The sequence below is a fragment of the Bombina bombina genome, chromosome 6 (assembly GCF_027579735.1).
Source record: "Bombina bombina isolate aBomBom1 chromosome 6, aBomBom1.pri, whole genome shotgun sequence".
Classification (NCBI taxonomy): Eukaryota; Metazoa; Chordata; class Amphibia; order Anura; family Bombinatoridae; genus Bombina; species Bombina bombina.
The window spans coordinates 587,720,086-587,741,643 of NC_069504.1; the positions used below are offsets into that span (position 1 = coordinate 587,720,086).

At 41.4% G+C, this 21,558-nt stretch overlaps 1 protein-coding gene across 4 annotated transcripts in view; it reads right to left on the reverse strand.

Moving 5' to 3' along the window:
- BNIP2 (BCL2 interacting protein 2) overlaps positions 1 to 21,558 on the reverse strand; it is a 369,692-nt gene that overhangs the window by 147,230 nt on the left and 200,904 nt on the right. For all 4 annotated transcript variants that reach the window (XM_053717569.1, XM_053717570.1, XM_053717567.1 and 1 more), the window contains exon 6: positions 14,918 to 15,020. In XM_053717569.1, the coding sequence (XP_053573544.1) occupies positions 14,918 to 15,020 (103 nt within the window). The remainder of the gene's footprint in view (positions 1 to 14,917; positions 15,021 to 21,558) is intronic.

The following is a 21,558-nucleotide window of genomic DNA, read 5'->3' on the forward strand; positions in this document are numbered from 1 at the left end:
AGACACTCCATATTATAAGGTATCTTCTTTTCGTTTCTATGGTAATAATGTTACATTATGACAGACAGATCATGTCAACAGATTGGAGGGTTCACAGGTGCCGAATCAACCTCTCTATTATAGTACTAAGATTGTTTAGTTGGGTTTATACGCTATTTTGGATATGTTTATTTTGCCAATTCTTTGATATTATATATTTAACGACCTCTCTAAAGAATGGGACACAAGTTATGCTCCTGGGAGTGGCGTTCCTGGACCCCATTAGTTTAAATACTCATGACAACTCTGATGAACTAATAGACCTCCCCATTCTAGAGTACTTAACCTATCAGGATAATATCAAATTGGTGGTTCCCCCCCTTTTTTTTTTTTTTCTCTCTCTCTCTCTCTCTCTCTCTCTCTCTCTCTCCTGTTCTGTCTCTCTCCCTCTCCCTTCTCCTCTCTCTCCTTCTCTCTCCCCTCCCTCTCTTCTTCTCCTTCCTGCTTCTCCTGCCCTCTTTACGCCTTCTCTCCCTGTTCTCTGCTTGCCGCTTGCCTTACCCCTCCCCGACTCCCCCCAATGGGGGAACGACTTGGGTGGCCACCTGATAGCATTACTTAAATGGCTGTAAGATTAGTGACATGGAACGTGGGGGGAATTAATTCACCTGCTAAGAGAAGCACCATATTGGCGCACTTGCGACGATTGGGGACTGACATTGCCCTACTGCAGAAGACTCACCTCTCAGAGGTGGAACACGACAAACTCAGACGGGACTGGGTGGGAATGGTGGAACATGTCTCATACACCAATTCGAGCAGAGGTATAGCCATTCTATTTGGGAAAAGGGGGAACACTGAGATTTTAAACACTCACAAAGACAGTGAGGGACGCTTTTTAATAGTCAAAATTAGAACAAATCAAAAGATACTGGTAATCTGCAACATTTATGCCCCGAACTGTAAATCCACAGCTTTTTGGACCAGGCTCATTCAGACACTGTCCCCTTATCTTGGTCAGGATATCATACTCGGGGGAGATTTCAACCTAGCACCAAACCCTGTGTGTGACAGGTGGCGAGATCCAGAGCGAGTGTCGGGAGGCGGACAGCCTCGGGATTCTGGTGCCTTCGAAAAGAGGACTTTTTCTAGATTATCGAACTCCTTGCAATTAGTAGATGTATGGAGATTGCGGAATGCAGAAAGCAAGGACTTTACTTGTATCTCTAGAGCGTCGCCCACGGTGTCGCGGATAGACCTGTTTATGATTTCTTCTAATATCGTCCCAAGGGTTAACAAGGCCAAGATACACCCGGTAGTGGTCTCTGACCACGCACCAGTAGAACTTGTGATCTCTATGGGAGCAATGATTGCCAACAAGCAGACTTTGCGATTCCCAGGCTTCTTGTACACCTCGGATGCTTTCCTGAAGCACTTAACACATGCCTGGAATGACTTTTACACGGATAATCAAGCCCATCGGGACAATCCAGAATTGTTCTGGAATACTGCGAAAGCAGTCCTGACTGGGGATATCATCTCTTATGTGGCCGCTCTTCGGAAAAAGGCCCAGGCCAAATTACAGGCGCTACAATTAGCTCTCACGGAAGCCTACCAGGCCTACTGTGGCAAACCGTGCCAGACTTCTAAGGATAGATACCTGGCCAGTAAGAGCGAGCTGGATGTGTTCCTTAACCATCAAGCAGTAGGTCAACTCCTTCGAACCAGTGCTAGGTACTATAGAGAGGGAGACAGGTCAGGCAGATTGCTGGCCTTACTGATAAATAAACATACGGCTCGCAAGCCCATAGCGGCCATTAAATACTGTAACAAAACTTACAAGACTCCGGAGTCCATTGTGAAGGCTTTGGCACTCTACTACTCTAACCTATATACTAGCCAAAAGGACACAACTCAGGAGAGGGTGTCAGACTTTTGGAAAGACCTGGAGCTTCCTCAACTCAGAGATGAGCAACTTGAAGCTCTAAACTCCCCGATATCCCCTGAAGAGATTCAAAAAACAATCTCCTCCATGTCCAATGGGAAAGCAGCGCTTCCCGATGGCCTACCCATTGAATTCTTTAAAATGTTGAGGCCCCAAATTACCCCTACTTTAACTAAACTCTATAACCAGTACTATAAGGAAATGATTGCTCCCTCCCAGACATTTACGATGGCACATGTATCGCTGATCTTGAAACCAGGAAAAGACCCCGGTCTCCCTGAATCATACCGCCCCATCTCCCTTCTCAATTCGGATTACAAGATACTCATGAAGATCTTGGCTGATAGATTAAAAGTAATCCTGACAGACATTATTCATCCGGACCAAACCGGATTTATGTATCATAGAACCTCAGTGACGAACGTGCGGAGAGTGCTACACACTATTGCGCATTTCGCAACGAACCCAGAAACCACTGAGATGAGAGGGAACTCGGAGGCCTTCCTGCTATCCCTGGATGCAGAGAAGGCCTTCGATAGAGTAGAATGGAGTCATCTTATAGATACCCTGCGGCGCTTTGGCTTTGCGGGCTCATTCCTTACTTATGTCAGAAATATCTATACATCCCCTTGGGTTCACATTATGGCCAACGGATTATTTTCCCCACGCATCTCACTGCAAAGGGGCACACGCCAAGGATGCCCATTATCCCCCCTCCTCTTTAACATGGCCTTAGAGCCACTAGCCGTCAAATTACGCTCGGCATATCCGGGCATTCTTTTAGGCCAGGAGAGACTACACCTCGCACTATATGCGGACGATATGCTTTTATTCGTAGAGCATCCCGCCAAACATATCCTTTGGATTGAAGCCTTTGGATCTTTTTCAGGCTACAAAGTGAACAACACCAAATCGGAAATTTTATGGTTACAAAAGGACAAGGTTCAACTGTTCCCCTATCCATTCCAGGAGGCCAAACCTACCTTGACCTACTTGGGGATTCAGTTATCCCCCAGTGGTCAAGCTCTGTATTGCGACAATATCAGACGAGCATGTCGTGATGCCGCGACCACGATGGACAGATGGAGAAATCTGCCAGTCTCTCTCTCGGGGCGCATAAGTCTTGTTAAGATGGTGATTCTGCCACGGCTGCTGTACCCACTGCTGATGTTACCTTTTCTTATTAGCAGGAAAGACATGGCGGAGTACAACCGGGCCCTTTCAAAATTCCTGTGGAGGGGAGGTAGACCGAGAATAGCTCTTGTGAAGTTATATTCACATCCTTCGGAAGGGGGGCTAGGCCTATCCAACCTGAGGTTGTATAACTGGGCATCACTTGGCCGCCTTGTGATCGACTGGCAACTGCAAACTAACCACTTCTACTCTCCAGAACTAGAGAGACAAGCCCTGGGTGGTCTTGATTTATCGGTCCTACCCTTCACCCCCCCCCAGTGCCTCGCACGCACAGCTTACAGACAGCTTCCTCTATAAGGACACAATGAGGGCCTGGCAACTAGCCCTCAAAAAGGTCGACCGCTGCTGTGTGGCGTCTAGATTGATTCCATTGCGAAACAACACTAGCTTTCCCCCAGGAACAGACTCCTCTCCCTTTACCATGTGGGCCTCCAGAGGACTGGGCTCTGTTGGAGACGCTGTAGACCTGTCTAGAAAGTGCATTAAAGCTTTCACCAATCTTCAAACTCAATATGAGCTACCACGAGCCCACTTTTATGCATACCTGCAACTGAGACACTTTATAGACCATTTGATAAGAGGGGACCCACAATTTTGGGAGCCTCATGCATTTATCAGAACTGTGTCCTCATTTAAATTAGGCAACTTCTCCATTTCGGAAATGTATAGAATGCTCTTAAGCTCCATTGAATCTAAAAACATAACTCTGTTGGCTGATAAATGGAGTGGGAGTGTGGAAAGGGAAGACCTCACGGAATTAATCCAGCAGAGTGTGATGTGCGCTAGGAGAGCGACTTTATCCATGTCCCTGAGAGAATCCCAGTTTAGATTACTACACAGGGATTACATTATCCCTCAAAGATTGACCAAGTGGAGGCCCGGGGTAGTGAATGAATGTAGCAAGTGCAAATTGGCTAACCCAGACTTCCTTCACTTCTTTTACACATGCCCAAAGGTCAGACAGTTCTGGGGTAAGGTTGCTTTTTGGATTACGAGCGCCATTAAGCTTAGAGTCCAACTAGAAATAGAACAAATTTGCTTTCTGGAATGGCGCGATCTCTGTTTCAGAGATACTCTCTTATTAAATACCATTATTTTAATTGCTAGAAAGACCATCTTGATTGTCTGGGCAGAGAGCACTAGCCCCACCTTCAATGCATTCAAACATCGATTACACAAACAATTGCTTATTGAACAGCTAGACACTAAACTAGATACTACTAGGAGACTTAAACAGTTTATACTTAAATGGCGACGATACATCGAATCACTGAGCTTGGACTCCCAGAGACTAATCTTAAGCCCCTTTGTACATACTGAATATATGCTGACAGCATCCCTAAGAGGCGAGTGGGGATTCTTGTACCAATCACGTGGTGATGGGGTGGGAGAGAGGGAGAACACGACCATATAAACGCTTCCATGTAACTCTAGGACCCTATCCACTACAGCCTTCGCCCCTTTCCCTTCTTCTCTTCCCCTTTTTTTTTTTTTTTTGTGTTTCCTCTCTTATTATTATTTTTATATAGAGCAGGTACTATGACTATTACAAGTCTTGCCAGGAACCCAACAGATAACTTACTAAATGAAGGTGTCACAGTTAACTAATGGATGTGTAGAAGTTCAGTTAAATTAAAAATGTTCCCCAAATAGGGGAGGAGGAAAAGAGGACAAGTAAAAGATGGATTAAGATATAATTCAAACTGTTGTTTTATTGTTTATTGAAGGCATACATGTATTGGATGAATATTCCTTTTGTCAACTCCAGACCTGCGAGTCTGAATTGTATAAGTTCACATGTGCTTGTAACCTTTTCTTGTTCTCAATAAAAATAGTATTTAAAAAAAAAAAAGAAAGTCTTTTAAAACATTTTTAACCCTATGAGTGCAGAAAGCATATAAGAATGCAAATCTTAATTTTGGAAGGGGGGAAATAGGACTTCATATAAAATGAATTGTGTGATTTTCAAATATCTCCTTGATACCCAGACTGTATAAATGATATATATGTATTGATCTGAAGACTGACCTGTATTGGATAGATGTCTGCATTGGTGAATTTGAAATATGTTTTAGAGTAATAACGTCTGTTTCTTTATATTTTTCAGACACATAATAACCCAACGATATGGTGACTAGGAAATGCAATATATATGTACCAGTATATCAAATGAACTGATATACAAAACAAGTCAGATAAACACACACACATATATATATATATATATATATATATATATATATTTGATTTATACTATTAGTTCCTCATAAAAATGCAACTTTAAAGGCATCTAATAAGTGCATATGTAATTGGGGCTGTAAATTATATCATATGTTTTTATACACTCAGCAAGAGATATACAGATATGAAATATTTATATTGATATTGATATGGGAAAATAATCCAATATAAATATAAATATGAAATTACAACTGATTGCTAATCTCAAGGTATGTATGTTCTATTAAGATGATAACTGAGATATTAGTTAGATCCATGCTGAAGGTATTGTGATCCTTTTAAATCCTTTCATGGAAAATGTGAGTTTTAAATGCATTTTAAAATATTACTAGAGATATGCTCATGTTTAGTCTCTATAGATACATACCAAATTATATCAGATGGGACATGTATGTTAACCAGTTAAGTTTATTAATATCAGGAAATAGTGAGTACATTAAATATACAATTAAAAGATATACAGCTAGATTACCAGTTTTGCGTTAGAGGCTATGCGGTGCTAACGAGCAGTTTATGCTCATCGCTCACTTACAGACAGTGCTGGTATTATGGGTTTTTACAAACCCGGCATTAACAGACAAAAAGTGAGCGTTGAGGAAAATGTTGCTCCACATCTCACTCCAATACCAGTGCTGCTTACGTTAGCGGTGAGCTGGTGTAACGTGCTCGTGCACGATTTCCCCATAGGAATCAACGGGGAGAGCCGGCTGAAAAAAAGTCTAACACCTGCAAAAAAGCAGCGTTTAGCTCCTAACGCAGCCCCATTGATTCCTATGGGGAAACAAAAGTTATGTCTACACCTAACACCCTAACATGAACCCCAAGTCTAAGCACCCTTAATTTTGCACTTATTAACCCCTAATCTGCTGCCCCCGACATCGCCGACACCTACATTATACTTATTAACCCCTAATCTGCTGCCCCCAATATCGCCAACACCTACATTATATGTATTAACCCCTAATCTGCTGCCCCAACGTCGTCACCACTATTCTAAATTTATTAACCCCTAAACCTAAGTATAACCCTAAACCCCCTAAATTAAATATAATTTAAATAAATCTAAATAAAATTCATATCAATAACTAAATTATTCCTATTTAAAACTAAATTAAATAACTAATACTTACATTCTATCTAGCTTAAGGTTTATTTTTATTTTATAGGCAAGTTTGTATTTATTTTAACTAGGTAGAATAGTTACTAAATAGTTATTAACTATTTAATAAACTACCTAGCTAAAATAAAGACAAATTGACCTGTAAAATAAAACCTAACCTAAGTTACAATATTACCTAACACTACACTATAATTAAATTTTTTCCCTAAATGAAATACAATTAAATTAAATTATCTAAAGTACAAAAAACAACACTAAATTACAGAAAATAATAAACAAATTACAAGATTTTTAAACTAATTACACCTAATCTAATCCCCCTAACTAAATAAAAAAGCCCCTCCAAAATAAAAAAAAGCCCTACCCTACACTAAATTACAAATAGCCCTTAAAAGGGCCTTTTGTGGGGCATTGTCCCAAAGTAATCAGCTCTTTTACCTGTAAAAAAAATTACAAATCCCCCATCATTAAAACCCACCACCCACACAGCCAACCCTACTCTAAAACCCACCCAATACCCCCTTAAAAAAACCTAACACTAACCCCTTGAAGATCACCTTACCGGGAGAAGTCTTCATCCAACCGGGCCGAAGTCCTCAACGAAGCCGGGAGAAGTCTTCATCCAAGCCGGGCAAAGTGGTCCTCCAGACGGGCAGAAGTCTTTATCCAGGCGGCATCTTCTATCTTCATCCATCCGGTGCGGAGCGGGTCCATCTTGAAAACATCCGACGCGGAGCATCCTCTTCATCCGATGGAGTCCCTTCAATTCCGATTGGCTAATAGAATTCTATCAGCCAATCGGAATTAAGGTAGAAAAATGCAATCAGCCAATAGGATTGAGCTGGCATTCTATTGGCTGATTGGAACAGCCAATAGAATGCTAGCTCAATCCTATTGGCTGATTGGATCAGCCAATAGGATTGAACTTCAATCCTATTGGCTGATTGTATCAGCCAATAGGATTTTTTCTACCTTAATTCCGATTGGCTGACAGAATTCTATCAGCCAATTGGAATTGAAGGGACGCCATCTTGGATGACGTAATTTAAAGGAACCTTCATTCCTTTAAATGACGGTCATCCATCCGCGCCGGATGGATGACCACTTCTGCCGGCTTGGATGAAGACTTCTCCCGGTAAGGTGATCTTTAAGGGGTTAGTGTTTTTCTTAAGGGGGTATTGGGTGAGTTTTAGAGTAGGGTTGGTTGTGTGGGTGGTGGGTTTTAATGTTAGGGGGGGGATTTGTAAAATTTTTTTCAGGTAAAAGAGCTGATTACTTTAGGGCAATGCCCGCAAAAGGCCCTTTTAAGGGCTATTTGTAATTTAGTTTAGGGTAGGGATTTTTTATTTTGGGGGGGCTTTTTTATTTTGTTAGGGGGATTAGATTAGGTGTAATAAGTTTAAAAATCTTGTAATTTGTTTTTTTTCTGTAATTTAGTGGGGGGTTTTTGTACTTTAGATAATTTAATTGTATTTAATTTAGGGAAATAATTTAATTATAGTGTAGTGTTAGTGTAACTTAGGTTAGGTTTTATTTTACAGGTCAATTTGTCTTTATTTTAGCTAGGTAATTATTAAATAGTTAATAACTATTTAGTAACTATTCTACCTAGTTAAAATAAATACAAACTTGCCTGTAAAATAAAAATAAACCCTAAGCTAGATAGAATGTAACTATTAGTTATATTGTAGCTATTTTAGGGTTTATTTTACAGGTAAGTATTTAGTTTTAAATAGGAATAATTTAGTTAATGATAGTAATTTTTATTTAGATTTCTTTTAATTATATTTAAGTTAGGGGGGTTAGGGTTAGACTTAGGTTTAGGGGTTAATAACTTTAGTATAGTAGTGGCGGCGACGTTGGGGCGGCAGATTAGGGGTTAATAATATTTAACTAATGTTTGTGAGGCGGGAGTGCGGCGGTTTAGGGGTTAATATATTTATTATAGTGGCGGCGATGTCCGGTTCGGCAGATTAGGGGTTAAAAATTTTATTATAGTGTTTGCAATGCGGGAGGGCCTCGGTTTAGGGGTTAATAGGTAGTTTATGGGTGTTAGTGTACTTTTTAGCACTTTAGTTAAGAGTTTTATGCTACGGCTTTGTAGTGTAAAACTCTTAACTACTGACTTTAAAATGCGGTAACAGTCTTGACAGGAGAGAGTCTACCGCTCACTTTTTGGCAGACTCGTAATACCGGCGCTATGCAAGTCCCATTGAAAAAATAGGATACACAATTTACGTAAGTGGATTTGCGGTATTTCCAAGTCTAGCCAAAAAAGTGAGCGGTACACCTGTACCTGCAAGACTCGTAATACCAGCGGGCGTTAAAAAGCAACGATAGGGCCGGCCAACGCTGCTTTTTATGCCTAACGCAAAATTCGTAATCTAGGTGTTTGTAAGCTGTTAGCAGTGTTAATAATGAAAGTGCATTTCTAGTTGTCTGCTGCCCCCTAGTGGACTAAAACTGGTATGATCCCAGTAAAGCAAGAGATGTTCAGACCCGAGGGCCAATCACAGAGACAAGCTTCCATGGGGTGTATCCAAACATTCACCAATGATTACAAAACAAATGCGGGTTACTTTCACTTAAAAGCTCATGCATAGGAGAAAATAGTTATTTGCTTGCTAAAATTTTGACTGATAACCTTGCTGGCCCGTTGGAAACAGTCTCTATAAGCTAAAATCTGGGCCCACTTTTCTTTTCCATATTGTAATACCATTCTTCATATGAGGTGAACCGGATCTATCTGAAAGAGCTGAAACATTTAATTGGCTTATGTGGTAAAGTATGGCAGTGACTATGATTTAATATTTTAAAGCAAATACATTAATTGTTGCTACATTAAGATTGCAGCTGGTATTTAAAGAGCATAAATTTGTATTTTAATTTTATATTCATAGTCCTGTGCAGTTTAGAGCTAATCACATTACTGCTAAGTAATCTTATTTGCTAGATAAAGGGCTTTTGTATTTCATATCTCTAAGTCAAGCTTATTATTGTGGAATCTCATATAAATTGGTTATCGTATTTAAATCTCTGATTGTTGTAAATTAAGCAGAGTAAGTTTGTAATCCATATTGGGCATTGAATTAGAGTTATTGGTTAATTATAGAAGATTCTGGTATTTTATTGAGATATTTTAAAGTGATCCATAGTGAGGTTAATTTTAAAGGCATTTTTTTTATGATCTGTTATAACGGAATAAGCATGCATAATTGATTCACAATCTAGTGTCTATATAAATATATTTCAATGTGTTTATAAATTTAACTAATCTCAAGATTTTAGGAATAAATATTAATTTCAATTGTTTCGTATATACATTTTAATTGGAGGTTATTTTAAAGAATAATAAATTAATTGTATTATAACTCTGGTATATACCAACACCCCTGATGAACCATCAAGATGCCTCATACAGAGGAGTGCACCCTGGGCAGTGCATCCCACATCCCAATGTCCTTGGACGTTAGCCACTCGCAATAGACTCAGACCAAAGAGCCTATAAAGACATCTTAACTGGCCTAAGAAGATGGCAACCAGCACAAGGTGGGTCAGAACCCAGAACCCTCTGCTTGCAAGCCCTTAAAGAGATAGATCTCCAAGAGGGTTGAAGGGCAACACCCCAGAGTCTAAAGACCACAGGGATTACAAGGGACAGGCTCCAAACAAGACAACATAATCTCCAAAGATCCTTACAGGATCAGCCTCCCGGAAATCCCTGTACAGCACAAGGAATAACAATGGGAGCCTCACAACTCGTGGCAGACAAGCTGACCAGGGGAAAATGCCCGAGAAGAAAATGGGAATAACCCAAAACCCGGTGCTCCCATTATGAGAGCGTGCGAGATACTGAAAAGGAAGGAATAAGGACATACTAGAACCTCCAGACACAGATGACCCAACCACCCAAGAAGGGAAAAAAGCAGCCCCAGCAACCTACGAGAGGTACTGCGACTAGGCCACAAGAAACAGACATCCAGAAGATACCAAGAGTGAAAACGAAAATTGCCATCCAATCTGGTACCAGAGACGTCCAGAGGCCATCCAAACCTCCAAAACATAAGGGAATGGAGAACTTCGGTTTCGAGGCCAAAAGACCTCCAGAACCTACGATGAAGCCTTAGCAGGATCTGAGCCCGGAACCCCCTCAACAATAGGACAAAAGTGAACAACCCAGCACCGTCAGGATAACCAGCACACCAGCACCACGTTGGTGACATGAACTATAAAGAACAGCAGCTAGCGCCCGACCAGTACCCGCCTGGTACAAGAACACTCCGGAACCGTCCTTGAAAAATCGAAGCCTCCGAAGGGATCGATAACATTTATAAACATAACTATGTCTTTAAATAGTAATGTGCAACTTCCGGGGAAGTGCCCACGCGACCACAAAATCGCAAGTATCAGTTCCAAAGAAGAAACTTTCCCAAAACAGAAATTATAACAGACATGACTTTCTAAAAACAAATCGAACACATCCTAACTGGATCAAATAAAAAGAAGGCAGCACCGTAGGTGAACGCCCAAGGAGAATGGACTCACTAACAGGACCAGCCGAACAGAGGCCCCACTCTCCCAAGCTCAGAACTTCTAACCCAATTTGCCATCCGGCACAGAAGACCGAGGATCCCTCGACCCACTAGGACTGGGATCCTCCAACACCGCCAAAACATGCTTTATTATGACATAAAGACGTGCCAGTCTATAACGGAAGTCAAAATGATTCCCCACCGGATCGATGGAGGACCCCGGCCCGAGGGTGCCTCAGAGGCCATCACTTCCCAGAAGGCCGAACTGAATCAGGCGATCTCACTATCAACGGAACCTAGTTAACAGAACACAGACAGTATCTTAAAAATACTTCTCTTGGGAGATATAAATGTGACAGCGCCATAGATATGGCCATGCGGAACCGTGGAGGAAACCTCTGGAGGAAACAAGCCACCTTCCGGAGGAGTAACGGCCATAGGGACACCTGCTTGCTTAGCAAAAGAAGGTTCTGGGGCACCCGCCTCACAGGACATGGAATCTTTGAGAGCGGATGGCTAAACGCACTCTAAGCTTCCTGATTCGGGGAAGAGTACTCAAGAATGGCAATCGGAACATAACTGATGGGTATGGATAACCCGGGCCATTTCATACTCTTCACAAGGCGTATACTCCGAATCGGAGATATCCATCTCTAAAAAATCAAAATCCTCCATAACTTGGAGATTGCAATTATGGTTAAACACTAAACGGCAACTTACACCCCCAATGGCTGGGGCACTCACCAACTCCTGTGAACCAGACAACTAATGAACAGACTCTCTCCGTCGCCACTTGGTCAGAGTACGGAAATGGAAACACAACGTGACCATACCCGATCACTAGGTGCACCGTGTAAGCAAAAAAAAGGCGGGCCAGTCTAATAGAACCGCGCAAACTGATGATAAGGCCGTTATATTCTGAATAGCCATGAGCCCGAGCATCACTACACAATAGCAGACAGAATCACATAAACATGAAAAAAGTCCACGCTGTTCAATAACCCCCCTCAGGAGATATTAACCCTTGATTCCATAAGATAAAGGAGCCCCATTGGGACCCCGACTTCTTTCGTTAACATTACATTCACATATTTAAATAAAATTAACTTACCGGAATCTACGCCATGGAACAGGAACACGGCCCTTCAAGTGTGACAGATAGTAGCCTTGCTTCTGACATGGACTTGAGTGAATAAAGGAAGGCAGCGAAACTCGTCAACGCTGAGTGCAGTTAATATGAGTCGGAATGGTTTCGCAGAAAGACTCTCCCTGCATCTCCGGACTCTAATCTTCATCCATGCTCTCACTGAGAGGCTGACAGAATTACTTAAAACTCCAGTCCCATTTCGAAGAGTACTACCCTCAATAAGAGACTATCTTCATCTTCTGACACTTGTCTGCCAACATATTGTGACGAAAGGCAAAGAATGACTGGGGGATGAGGGAAGTGGGGGAGGTATTTAAGCCTTTTGCTGGGGTGTCTTTGCCTGCTCCTGGTGGCCAGGTCCTGAAATTCCAAAAGTAATGAATGCAGTTGTGGAATCTTCCTGTTAAAGAAAAAAATCAACACAATGTTATTTAAAAATTAGCAAAACTATACATTTTTACAAAAACACTCCCAGAAGGGCTATATAAATGGATCATCTTCAAAACATTTATGCGAAGAAAAATCTAGTGTACAATGTCCCTTTAAGAGACAAACTAAGAAAGAACCTTAGACAAAAATACAGAAAATGTCTGCAGGATTACTTTATCTTTACTTCACAGACCAAAGGGAACAAAAAACAGTACAGCACCTACATTTAGCTACTTGGATGGCTAAGGTAATATCCAAAAGAAAAACTGTGTTCAATGTAAAAATTCTTGCTAAAGTTCAGCATGAAATTTCAATAAGACTTCTAGGAATATCCTATGGATGCACTAAAGACTTTTACCGAAGCCAAATATGAGCTGCTGCTTGAAATAGTTGGTGTGCCAAAGTCTGACACGTGGATATTCAGAACAATGGACCTTTAAAAAAAATCATGCGAAAACAAAATGTATACCCAATACATTTATTTCAGGATGGGGTCCACGAGATCACCACATGTAAGCTATTTATTCCCTGGCCACAAGGAGGAGGCAAAGGACAAAGCAGGGCAAAGAAGTGCAACAAGTCCTTATTTCAGCTGTATTAGAAGCAAAGGGTGGGGCTCAGGGTCTCTCTATATCCTGATGGAAATTAACTGATTAAAGAAAAAAACAACAACACAATAGTAACATATAGACACTCATTTAGCTATGTTATGGGCACGTCTTGATTTAAAATGTTTATATACATTTTTATATGGGCAGTGGTGAACAAGTGCGCAGCCGCACGAAACGAGTCTGCCACAAAGCCTCAGTTTACCTGCAAACAGCTTGTACTTGTCACGCTGGAACTTTCAAGTTTGTAATGATTTCTGATTTTAATCTTGTTACATTAAACTTTGTTTTACTTTTATGGAAGAACCGGCTACTTTGTTTCTTCAAGTGCGGAGGCATATGTGGTTCGTAGCATTTCTTTGGAAGTTATGACGAGGACGCCGCCTCCTTCATATAAAGTTTATGCCGGAACCTGCTATCCTTATGTGCCATTACTGCAGCACCCTTGGGATGGTTATACAGCGCCCCAAGCTCAACTTGTGTGTATATTTTTATATATATGGCCCTGGGACAGATCTTTCACTATTTCCCTTGCTTTTGTGGGCAGCATTTTTTTTTTTGAGCCCTTAGTTTTTGGCGCGCCGGGTTTAAGCATGTCTCTCTAGTTTTCCCGCACATTGATGTAAGCACGTCAGGTTAGCACACTTTTGCTCGGTTATGCGTGCATCAGGATTTTGGAATGCACATTTCCATTTAACCAGCCAGTTGTTTGACGCATGTTAGGAAGTAATGTTTTTTTCTCCAGTTCTTTTCAGTTCGGCTGTAAAGGCTACTTATGTGGGGGTAAATGGTTTCCTTTCCTCAAGAGTATTTGTAAGGAGTTTTATAGTGTTTATTGCATTGCTTTTTATATGCTATAATGGAGCAGCAGGATTCTGTCCCTTAATTTACCCAAGAAACTGTGTCCTGAACACCTTTCTACCAGTATTAGGTGTGCTTATTGTAAAAAAGCTGAAGTGCCCTCTTGACTCCTGTTTAGATTTGTTAATGCATACAGACCAATCTAATGCTGTTTCTTTGGGTACTAATGCACCTACTCTTTGTTTATTACAGGTTAATGCTCAAGTGGTTCCTCCTGCCATGAAATCTTTCATCAAGGCTGCAGTCTCTGAGGAATTGGCTGCTTTCGTGCCTTCAAATAAGCGTAAAAGGTCAGTTCAGATTTTACCTTCTACAAGTGCTATGTGCCCTGATGCAAGGAATACGGTTGTATCTTCAGATGGTGAAGTTTCCTCTGGGGATGAGAATTCCTCATCTGAAGTGGAACATGATATTTCCTTTTTATGTTTAAAGTTGAACATATTAATTTTCTTTTAAAAAGAGGACTAAGTCACTTTAGGGGTTAAAGATCCTAAAACTTCTGATAAACCTAGTAGTCGTTTAAATTCAGTTTTTAGGACTGTTATTACTCTCCCTTAGGTTTTCCCTGTGCCTGATGCTGTCCCTAACATGGTTGATAGGGAACAGTCTAAGCCTCTCTATTACAACTTTCTGTTCCTAGACAGGTAGATATTCTATTTACAGGAATGCGCACTAAAAGGGATAATAGTGATCACTAAATGGAGCATTGCCTTTGGTTTTATCCAAAAGAGGGACAGAGGAGGAAAACAAAATAACACCAATTTTCAAACAATCTATAATGTAGGAACCTCTAGGATTCTTTAATATTTGTTTTGTCTCACTCTTTGCTTAGAAACTATATGCATATCTCTAAATACTTACTTGAAAATATTGTCCATTAGATATCGATAATTAGGCTGACTGCTGTCAGGCATAAAACAAACAGCAAATACTATAATTGCATTCAGACCATCTCCATAATATCCTAAAATATATAAAAAAAATGTCAATTAGGGGCACAATTTAAAAAAAAAGTTAAACATTTTTTAGAATAAATAATTATGGATTTTGGAATTCTGGATTTGTGAATTTATACCTGTACAAATTATAGACAACTATCAATTAAATAAAATATGTAAATGCTTATTTGCATGTATAAAAACATTATAATCACAAGTTTGCAAAAATACCATGTTCTCACAGTATCACTAAAAAATAGGCACAATTTCTGCATTACATTTTTTATTCCATTTATCTTCTGTAAAGTCAGTTTTATTCATTACGTCTAGCATAGCTTTGAAAAAGCAAGGGATGGAATACATAAGAAAGAAAAGTCACACATACACAGTATTTCAAAAGGTTTTTTCAAAATTATAGACATTTCCTCTATGCATAAATATGCATTCCCATCAACTTTTAATTTAAATCCCTTTAACTTAACCCTTTTCCATGTAAAAATATTGTTGGAATTTATTTTTTGCTTTTATTAGCAATCAATAAAACTTTTTCCTACAATGCCCCTTTAAATGGTTTTGGAAAAAAGAAAATCAGAAAACAGAATTTATGCTTACCTGATAAATTACTTTCTCCAACGGTGTGTCCGGTCCACGGCGTCATCCTTACTTGTGGGAATATCTCCTCCCCAACAGGAAATGGCAAAGAGTCCCAGCAAAGCCGTCCATACAGTCCCTCCTAGGCTCCGCCCACCCCAGTCATTCGACCGACGGACAGGAGGAAAAAACAGGAGAAACTATAGGGTGCCGTGGTGACTGTAGTTAGAGAAAATAATTCATCAAACCTGATTAAAAAACCAGGGCGGGCCGTGGACCGGACACACCGTTGGAGAAAGTAATTTATCAGGTAAGCATAAATTCTGTTTTCTCCAACATTGGTGTGTCCGGTCCACGGCGTCATCCTTACTTGTGGGAACCAATACCAAAGCTTTAGGACACGGATGAAGGGAGGGAGCAAATCAGGTTACCTAAACAGAAGGCACCACGGCTTGCAAAACCTTTCTCCCAAAAATAGCCTCTGAAGAAGCAAAAGTATCAAATTTGTAAAATTTGGCAAAAGTGTGCAGTGAAGACCAAGTCGCTGCCTTACATATCTGATCGTTCTTGAAGGCCCATGTGGCAGCCACAGCCCTAGTGGAGTGAGCTGTGATTCTTTCAGGAGGCTGCCGTCCGGCAGTCTCGTAAGCCAATCGGATGATGCTTTTAAGCCAAAAGGAAAGAGAGGTAGAAGTCGCTTTTTGACCTCTCCTTTTACCAGAATAGACGACAAACAGAGAAGAAGTTTGTCTGAACTCTTTTGTAGCTTCTAAATAGAATTTTAGAGCACGGACTACGTCTAAATTGTGTAACAAACGCTCCTTCTTTGAAACTGGATTCGGACACAAAGAAGGTACAACTATCTCCTGGTTAATATTTTTGTTAGAAACAACCTTTGGAAGAAAACCAGGCTTAGTACGCAAAACAACCTTATCTGCATGGAACACCAGATAGGGCGGAGAACACTGCAGAGCAGATAACTCAGAAACTCTTCTAGCAGAAGAAATAGCAACCAAAAACAGAACTTTCCAAGATAACAACTTAATATCTATGGAATGTAGAGGTTCAAACGGAACCCCTTGAAGAACTGAAAGAACTAGATTTAAACTCCAGGGAGGAGTCAAAGGTCTGTAAACAGGCTTGATCCTAACCAGAGCCTGAACAAATGCTTGAACATCTGGCACAGCTGCCAGTCGTTTGTGTAATAAGACAGATAAAGCAGAAATCTGTCCCTTTAGAGAACTCGCTGATAATCCTTTATCCAAACCCTCTTGTAGAAAGGAAAGGATCTTAGGGATTTTGATCTTATTCCATAAGAATCCCTTGGATTCACACCAGCAGATATATCTTTTCCATATTTTATGGTAAATTTTTCTAGTTACCGGTTTTCTGGCTTGAACTAGAGTATCACAGAATCTGAAAACCCACGCTTTGATAGAATCAAGCGTTCAATTTCCAAGCCGTCAGCTGGAGGGAGACCAGATTTGGATGTTCGAATGGACCCTGTACAAGAAGATCCTGTCTCAAAGGTAGCTTCCATGGTGGAACCAATGACATATTCACCAGGTCTGCATACCAAGTCCTGCGTGGCCACGCAGGAGCTATCAAGATCACAGAGGCCCTCTCCTGCTTGATCCTGGCTACCAGCCTGGGAATGAGAGGAAATGGTGGAAACACATAGGCTAGGTTGAAGGTCCAAGGCGCTACTAGTGCATCCACTAGAGTCGCCTTGGGATCCCTGGATCTGGACCCGTAGCAAGGAACCTTGAAGTTCTGACGAGACGCCATCAGATCCATATCTGGAATGCCCCATAATTGAGTCAACTGGGCAAAGATCTCCGGGTGGAGTTCCCACTCCCCCGGATGGAATGTTTGACGACTCAGATAATCCGCCTCCCAGTTTTCCACACCTGGGATGTGGATCGCAGATAGGTGGCAGGAGTGATCCTCCGCCCATTTTATTATTTTGGTCACTTCTTTCATCGCCAGGGAACTCCTTGTTCCCCCCTGATGATTGATATAAGCAACAGTCGTCATGTTGTCTGATTGGAATCTTATGAATCTGGCCTTTGCTAGTTGAGGCCAAGCCCTGAGAGCATTGAATATCGCTCTCAGTTCCAGAATGTTTATCGGGAGAAGAGACTCTTCCCGAGACCATAGTCCCTGAGCTTTCAGGGATTCCCAGACCGCGCCCCAGCCTATTAGACTGGCATCGGTCGTGACGATGACCCACTCTGGTCTGCGGAAGCTCATTCCCTGGGACAGGTGGTCCAGGGTTAGCCACCAACGGAGTGAGTCTCTGGTCTTCTGATCTACTTGAATCACTGGAGACAAGTCTGTATAGTCCCCATTCCACTGTTTCAGCATGCACAGTTGTAATGGTCTTAGATGAATTCGCGCAAAAGGAACTATGTCCATTGCTGCAACCATCAACCCTACTACTTCCATGCACTGACCTACGGAAGGACGAGGAATAGAATGAAGAACTTGACAAGCGTTTAGAAGTTTTGACTTTCTGACTTCTGTCAGGAAAATCCTCATTTCTAAAGAATCTATTATTGTTCCCAAGAAGGGAACTCTTGTCGACGGAGACAGGGAACTTTTTTCTATGTTCACCTTCCATCCGTGAGATCTGAGAAAGGCCAGAACGATGTCTGTGTGAGCCTTTGCCTTTGAAAGAGACGACGCTTGTATTAGAATGTCGTCCAAGTACGGTACTACTGCAATGCCCCTTGGTCTTAGAACCGCTAGAAGGGATCCGAGTACCTTTGTGAAAATCCTTGGAGCAGTGGCTAACCCGAATGGGAGGGCCACAAACTGGTAATGTTTGTCCAGAAAGGCGAACCTTAGGAACTGATGATGTTTTTTGTGGATAGGAATATGTAGATACGCATCCTTTAGATCCACGGTAGTCATAAATTTACCTTCCTGGATTGTGGGTAGAATCGTTCGAATGGTTTCCATTTTGAACGATGGTACTCTGAGAAATTTGTTTAGGATCTTTAAATCCAGAATTGGTCTGAAAGTTCCCTCTTTTTTGGGAACTACAAACAGATTTGAGTAAAATCCCATTCCTTGTTCCGCCGTTGGAACTGGGTGTATCACTCCCATCTTTAACAGGTCTTCTACACAATGTAAGAATGCCTGTCTCTTTATTTGGTTTGAGGATAAGTGAGACATGTGGAACCTTCCCCTTGGGGGTAGTTCCTTGAATTCCAGAAGATAACCCTGAGAAACTATTTCTAGTGTCCAGGGATCCTGAACATCTCTTGCCCAAGCCTGAGCAAAGAGAGAGAGTCTGCCCCCTACTAGATCCGGTCCCGGATCAGGGGCTACTCCTTCATGCTGTTTTGTTAGCAGCAGCAGGCTTCTTGGCCTGCTTACCCTTGTTCCAGCCTTGCATCGGTTTCCAGGCTGGTTTGGTTTGAGAAGCATTACCCTCTTGCTTAGAGGATGCAGAGTTAGAGGCCGGTCCGTTCCTGAAATTGCGAAAGGAACGAAAATTAGACTTATTCTTGGCTTTGAAAGGCCTATCTTGTGGGAGGGCGTGGCCCTTTCCCCCAGTGATGTCTGAAATAATCTCTTTCAATTCTGGTCCAAAGAAAGTCTTACCCTTGAAGGGGATTTTAAGCAATTTTGTCTTGGAAGATACATCCGCTGACCAAGACTTTAGCCAAAGCGCTCTGCGCGCCACAATTGAAAACCCTGAATTTTTCGCCGCTAATCTAGCTAATTGCAAAGCGGCATCTAAAATAAAAGAATTAGCCAACTTGAGTGCGTGAACTCTGTCCATAACCTCCTCATACGGAGTCTCTCTACTGAGCGACTTTTCTAGTTCCTCGAACCAGAACCACGCTGCTGTAGTGACAGGAACAATGCACGAAATAGGTTGCAGGAGGTAACCTTGCTGTACAAAAATCTTTTTAAGCAAACCCTCCAATTTTTTATCCATAGGATCTTTGAAAGCACAATTATCCTCGATAGGGATAGTAGTGCGCTTGTTTAGAGTAGAAACTGCCCCCTCGACCTTAGGGACTGTCTGCCATAAGTCCTTTCTGGGGTCACCATAGAAATAATTTCTTAATATAGGAGGGGGGACAAAAGGTATGCCGGGCTTCTCCACTCCTTATTCACTATGTCCGCCACCCGCTTGGGTATAGGGAAAGCGTCGGGGTGCACCGGACCCTCTAGGAACTTGTCCATCTTGCATATTTTTTCTGGAATGACCAGGTTGTCACAATCATCCAGAGTAGATAACACCTCCTTAAGCAGTGCGCGGAGATGCTCTAATTTAAATTTAAATGTCACAACATCAGGTTCAGCCTGTTGGGAAATTTTTCCTGAATCTGAAATTTCCCCATCTGACAAAACCTCCCTCATGGCCCCTTCAGATTGGTGTGAGGGTATGAGAACAATTATCATCAGCGCCCTCCTGCTCTTCAGTGTTTAAAACAGAGCAATCGCGCTTTCTCTGATATGCAGGCATTTTGGATAAAATATTTGCTATGGAGTTATCCATTACAGCCGTCAATTGTTGCATGGTAATAAGCATTGGCACGCTAGAAGTACTAGGGGCCTCCTGCGTGGGCAAAACTGGTGTAGACACAGAAGGAGATGATGTAGAACCATGTCTACTCCCTTCATCTGATGAATCATCTTGGGCAACTTCATTATCTGTGACAGTACTGTCCTTACTTTGTTTGGACGCTTTGGCACAATTATCACATAATTTAGAAGGGGGAGACACATTGACTTTCATACATATAGAACATAGCTTATCTGAAGGTACAGACAAGTTAAACAGGCTTAAACTTGTCAATAAAGTACAAAAACCGTTTTAAAACAAAAACGTTACTGTCTCTTTAAATTTTAAACAGTGCACACTTTATTACTGAATATGTGAAAAAGTATGAAGGAATTATTCAAAATTTACCAAATTTTCACCACAGTGTCTTAAAGCATTCAAAGTATTGCACACCAATTTTCAGAGCTTTAACCCTTAAAATAAAGAAACCGGAGCCGGTTACAGTTTTAACCCCTCTACAGTCCCAGCTACAGCTTTGCTGCGGACTTTTACCAAACCCAGGGGGGAATACGATACCAAATGAAGCCTTCTAGGAACTTTTCCAACTACTTTCAGATCCTCACACATGCATCTGCATGTCTTGCTCTCAAAAGTAACTGCGCAGTAATGGCGCGAAAATGAGGCTCAGCCTACAACTGGGAAGGCCCTTCCTGACTGGAAAGGTGTCTAACACAGTGCCTGACGTTAAAAAACATTCCCCAAGCTTATAAGTGTGAATTACAAGCATAAACATGTATAAAATGCCCAAATAAAGCAATCGATTTGCCCATAAAAGTGTCTACCAGTTTTATAGCCCATATTAAGCCCTTTATTCTGTTTGAGACTAAGAAAATGGCTTACCGGTCCCCATGAGGGGAAATGACAGCCTTCCAGCATTACACAGTCTTGTTAGAAATATATCTAGTCATACCTTAAGCAGAAAAGTCTGCTAACTGTTTCCCCCAACTGAAGTTACTTCATCTCAACAGTCCTATGTGGAAACAGCAAACGATTTTAGTTACTGTCTGCTAAAATCATCTTCCTCTCACAAACAGAACTCTTCATCTTTTTCTGTTTCAGAGTAAATAGTACATACCAGCACTATTTTAAAAGAACAAACTCTTGATAGTAGAATAAAAAACTACAACTAAACACCACATACTCTTAACCATCTCCGTGGAGATGTTGCCTGTGCAACGGCAAAGAGAATGACTGGGGTGGGCGGAGCCTAGGAGGGACTGTATGGACGGCTTTGCTGGGACTCTTTGCCATTTCCTGTTGGGGAGGAGATATTCCCACAAGTAAGGATGACGCCGTGGACCGGACACACCAATGTTGAAGAAATAAATGTGTACTTATTTGCATATTCCATCCACTTACTCAGAGAAGTTGCAGGGGGAAAAAATCAA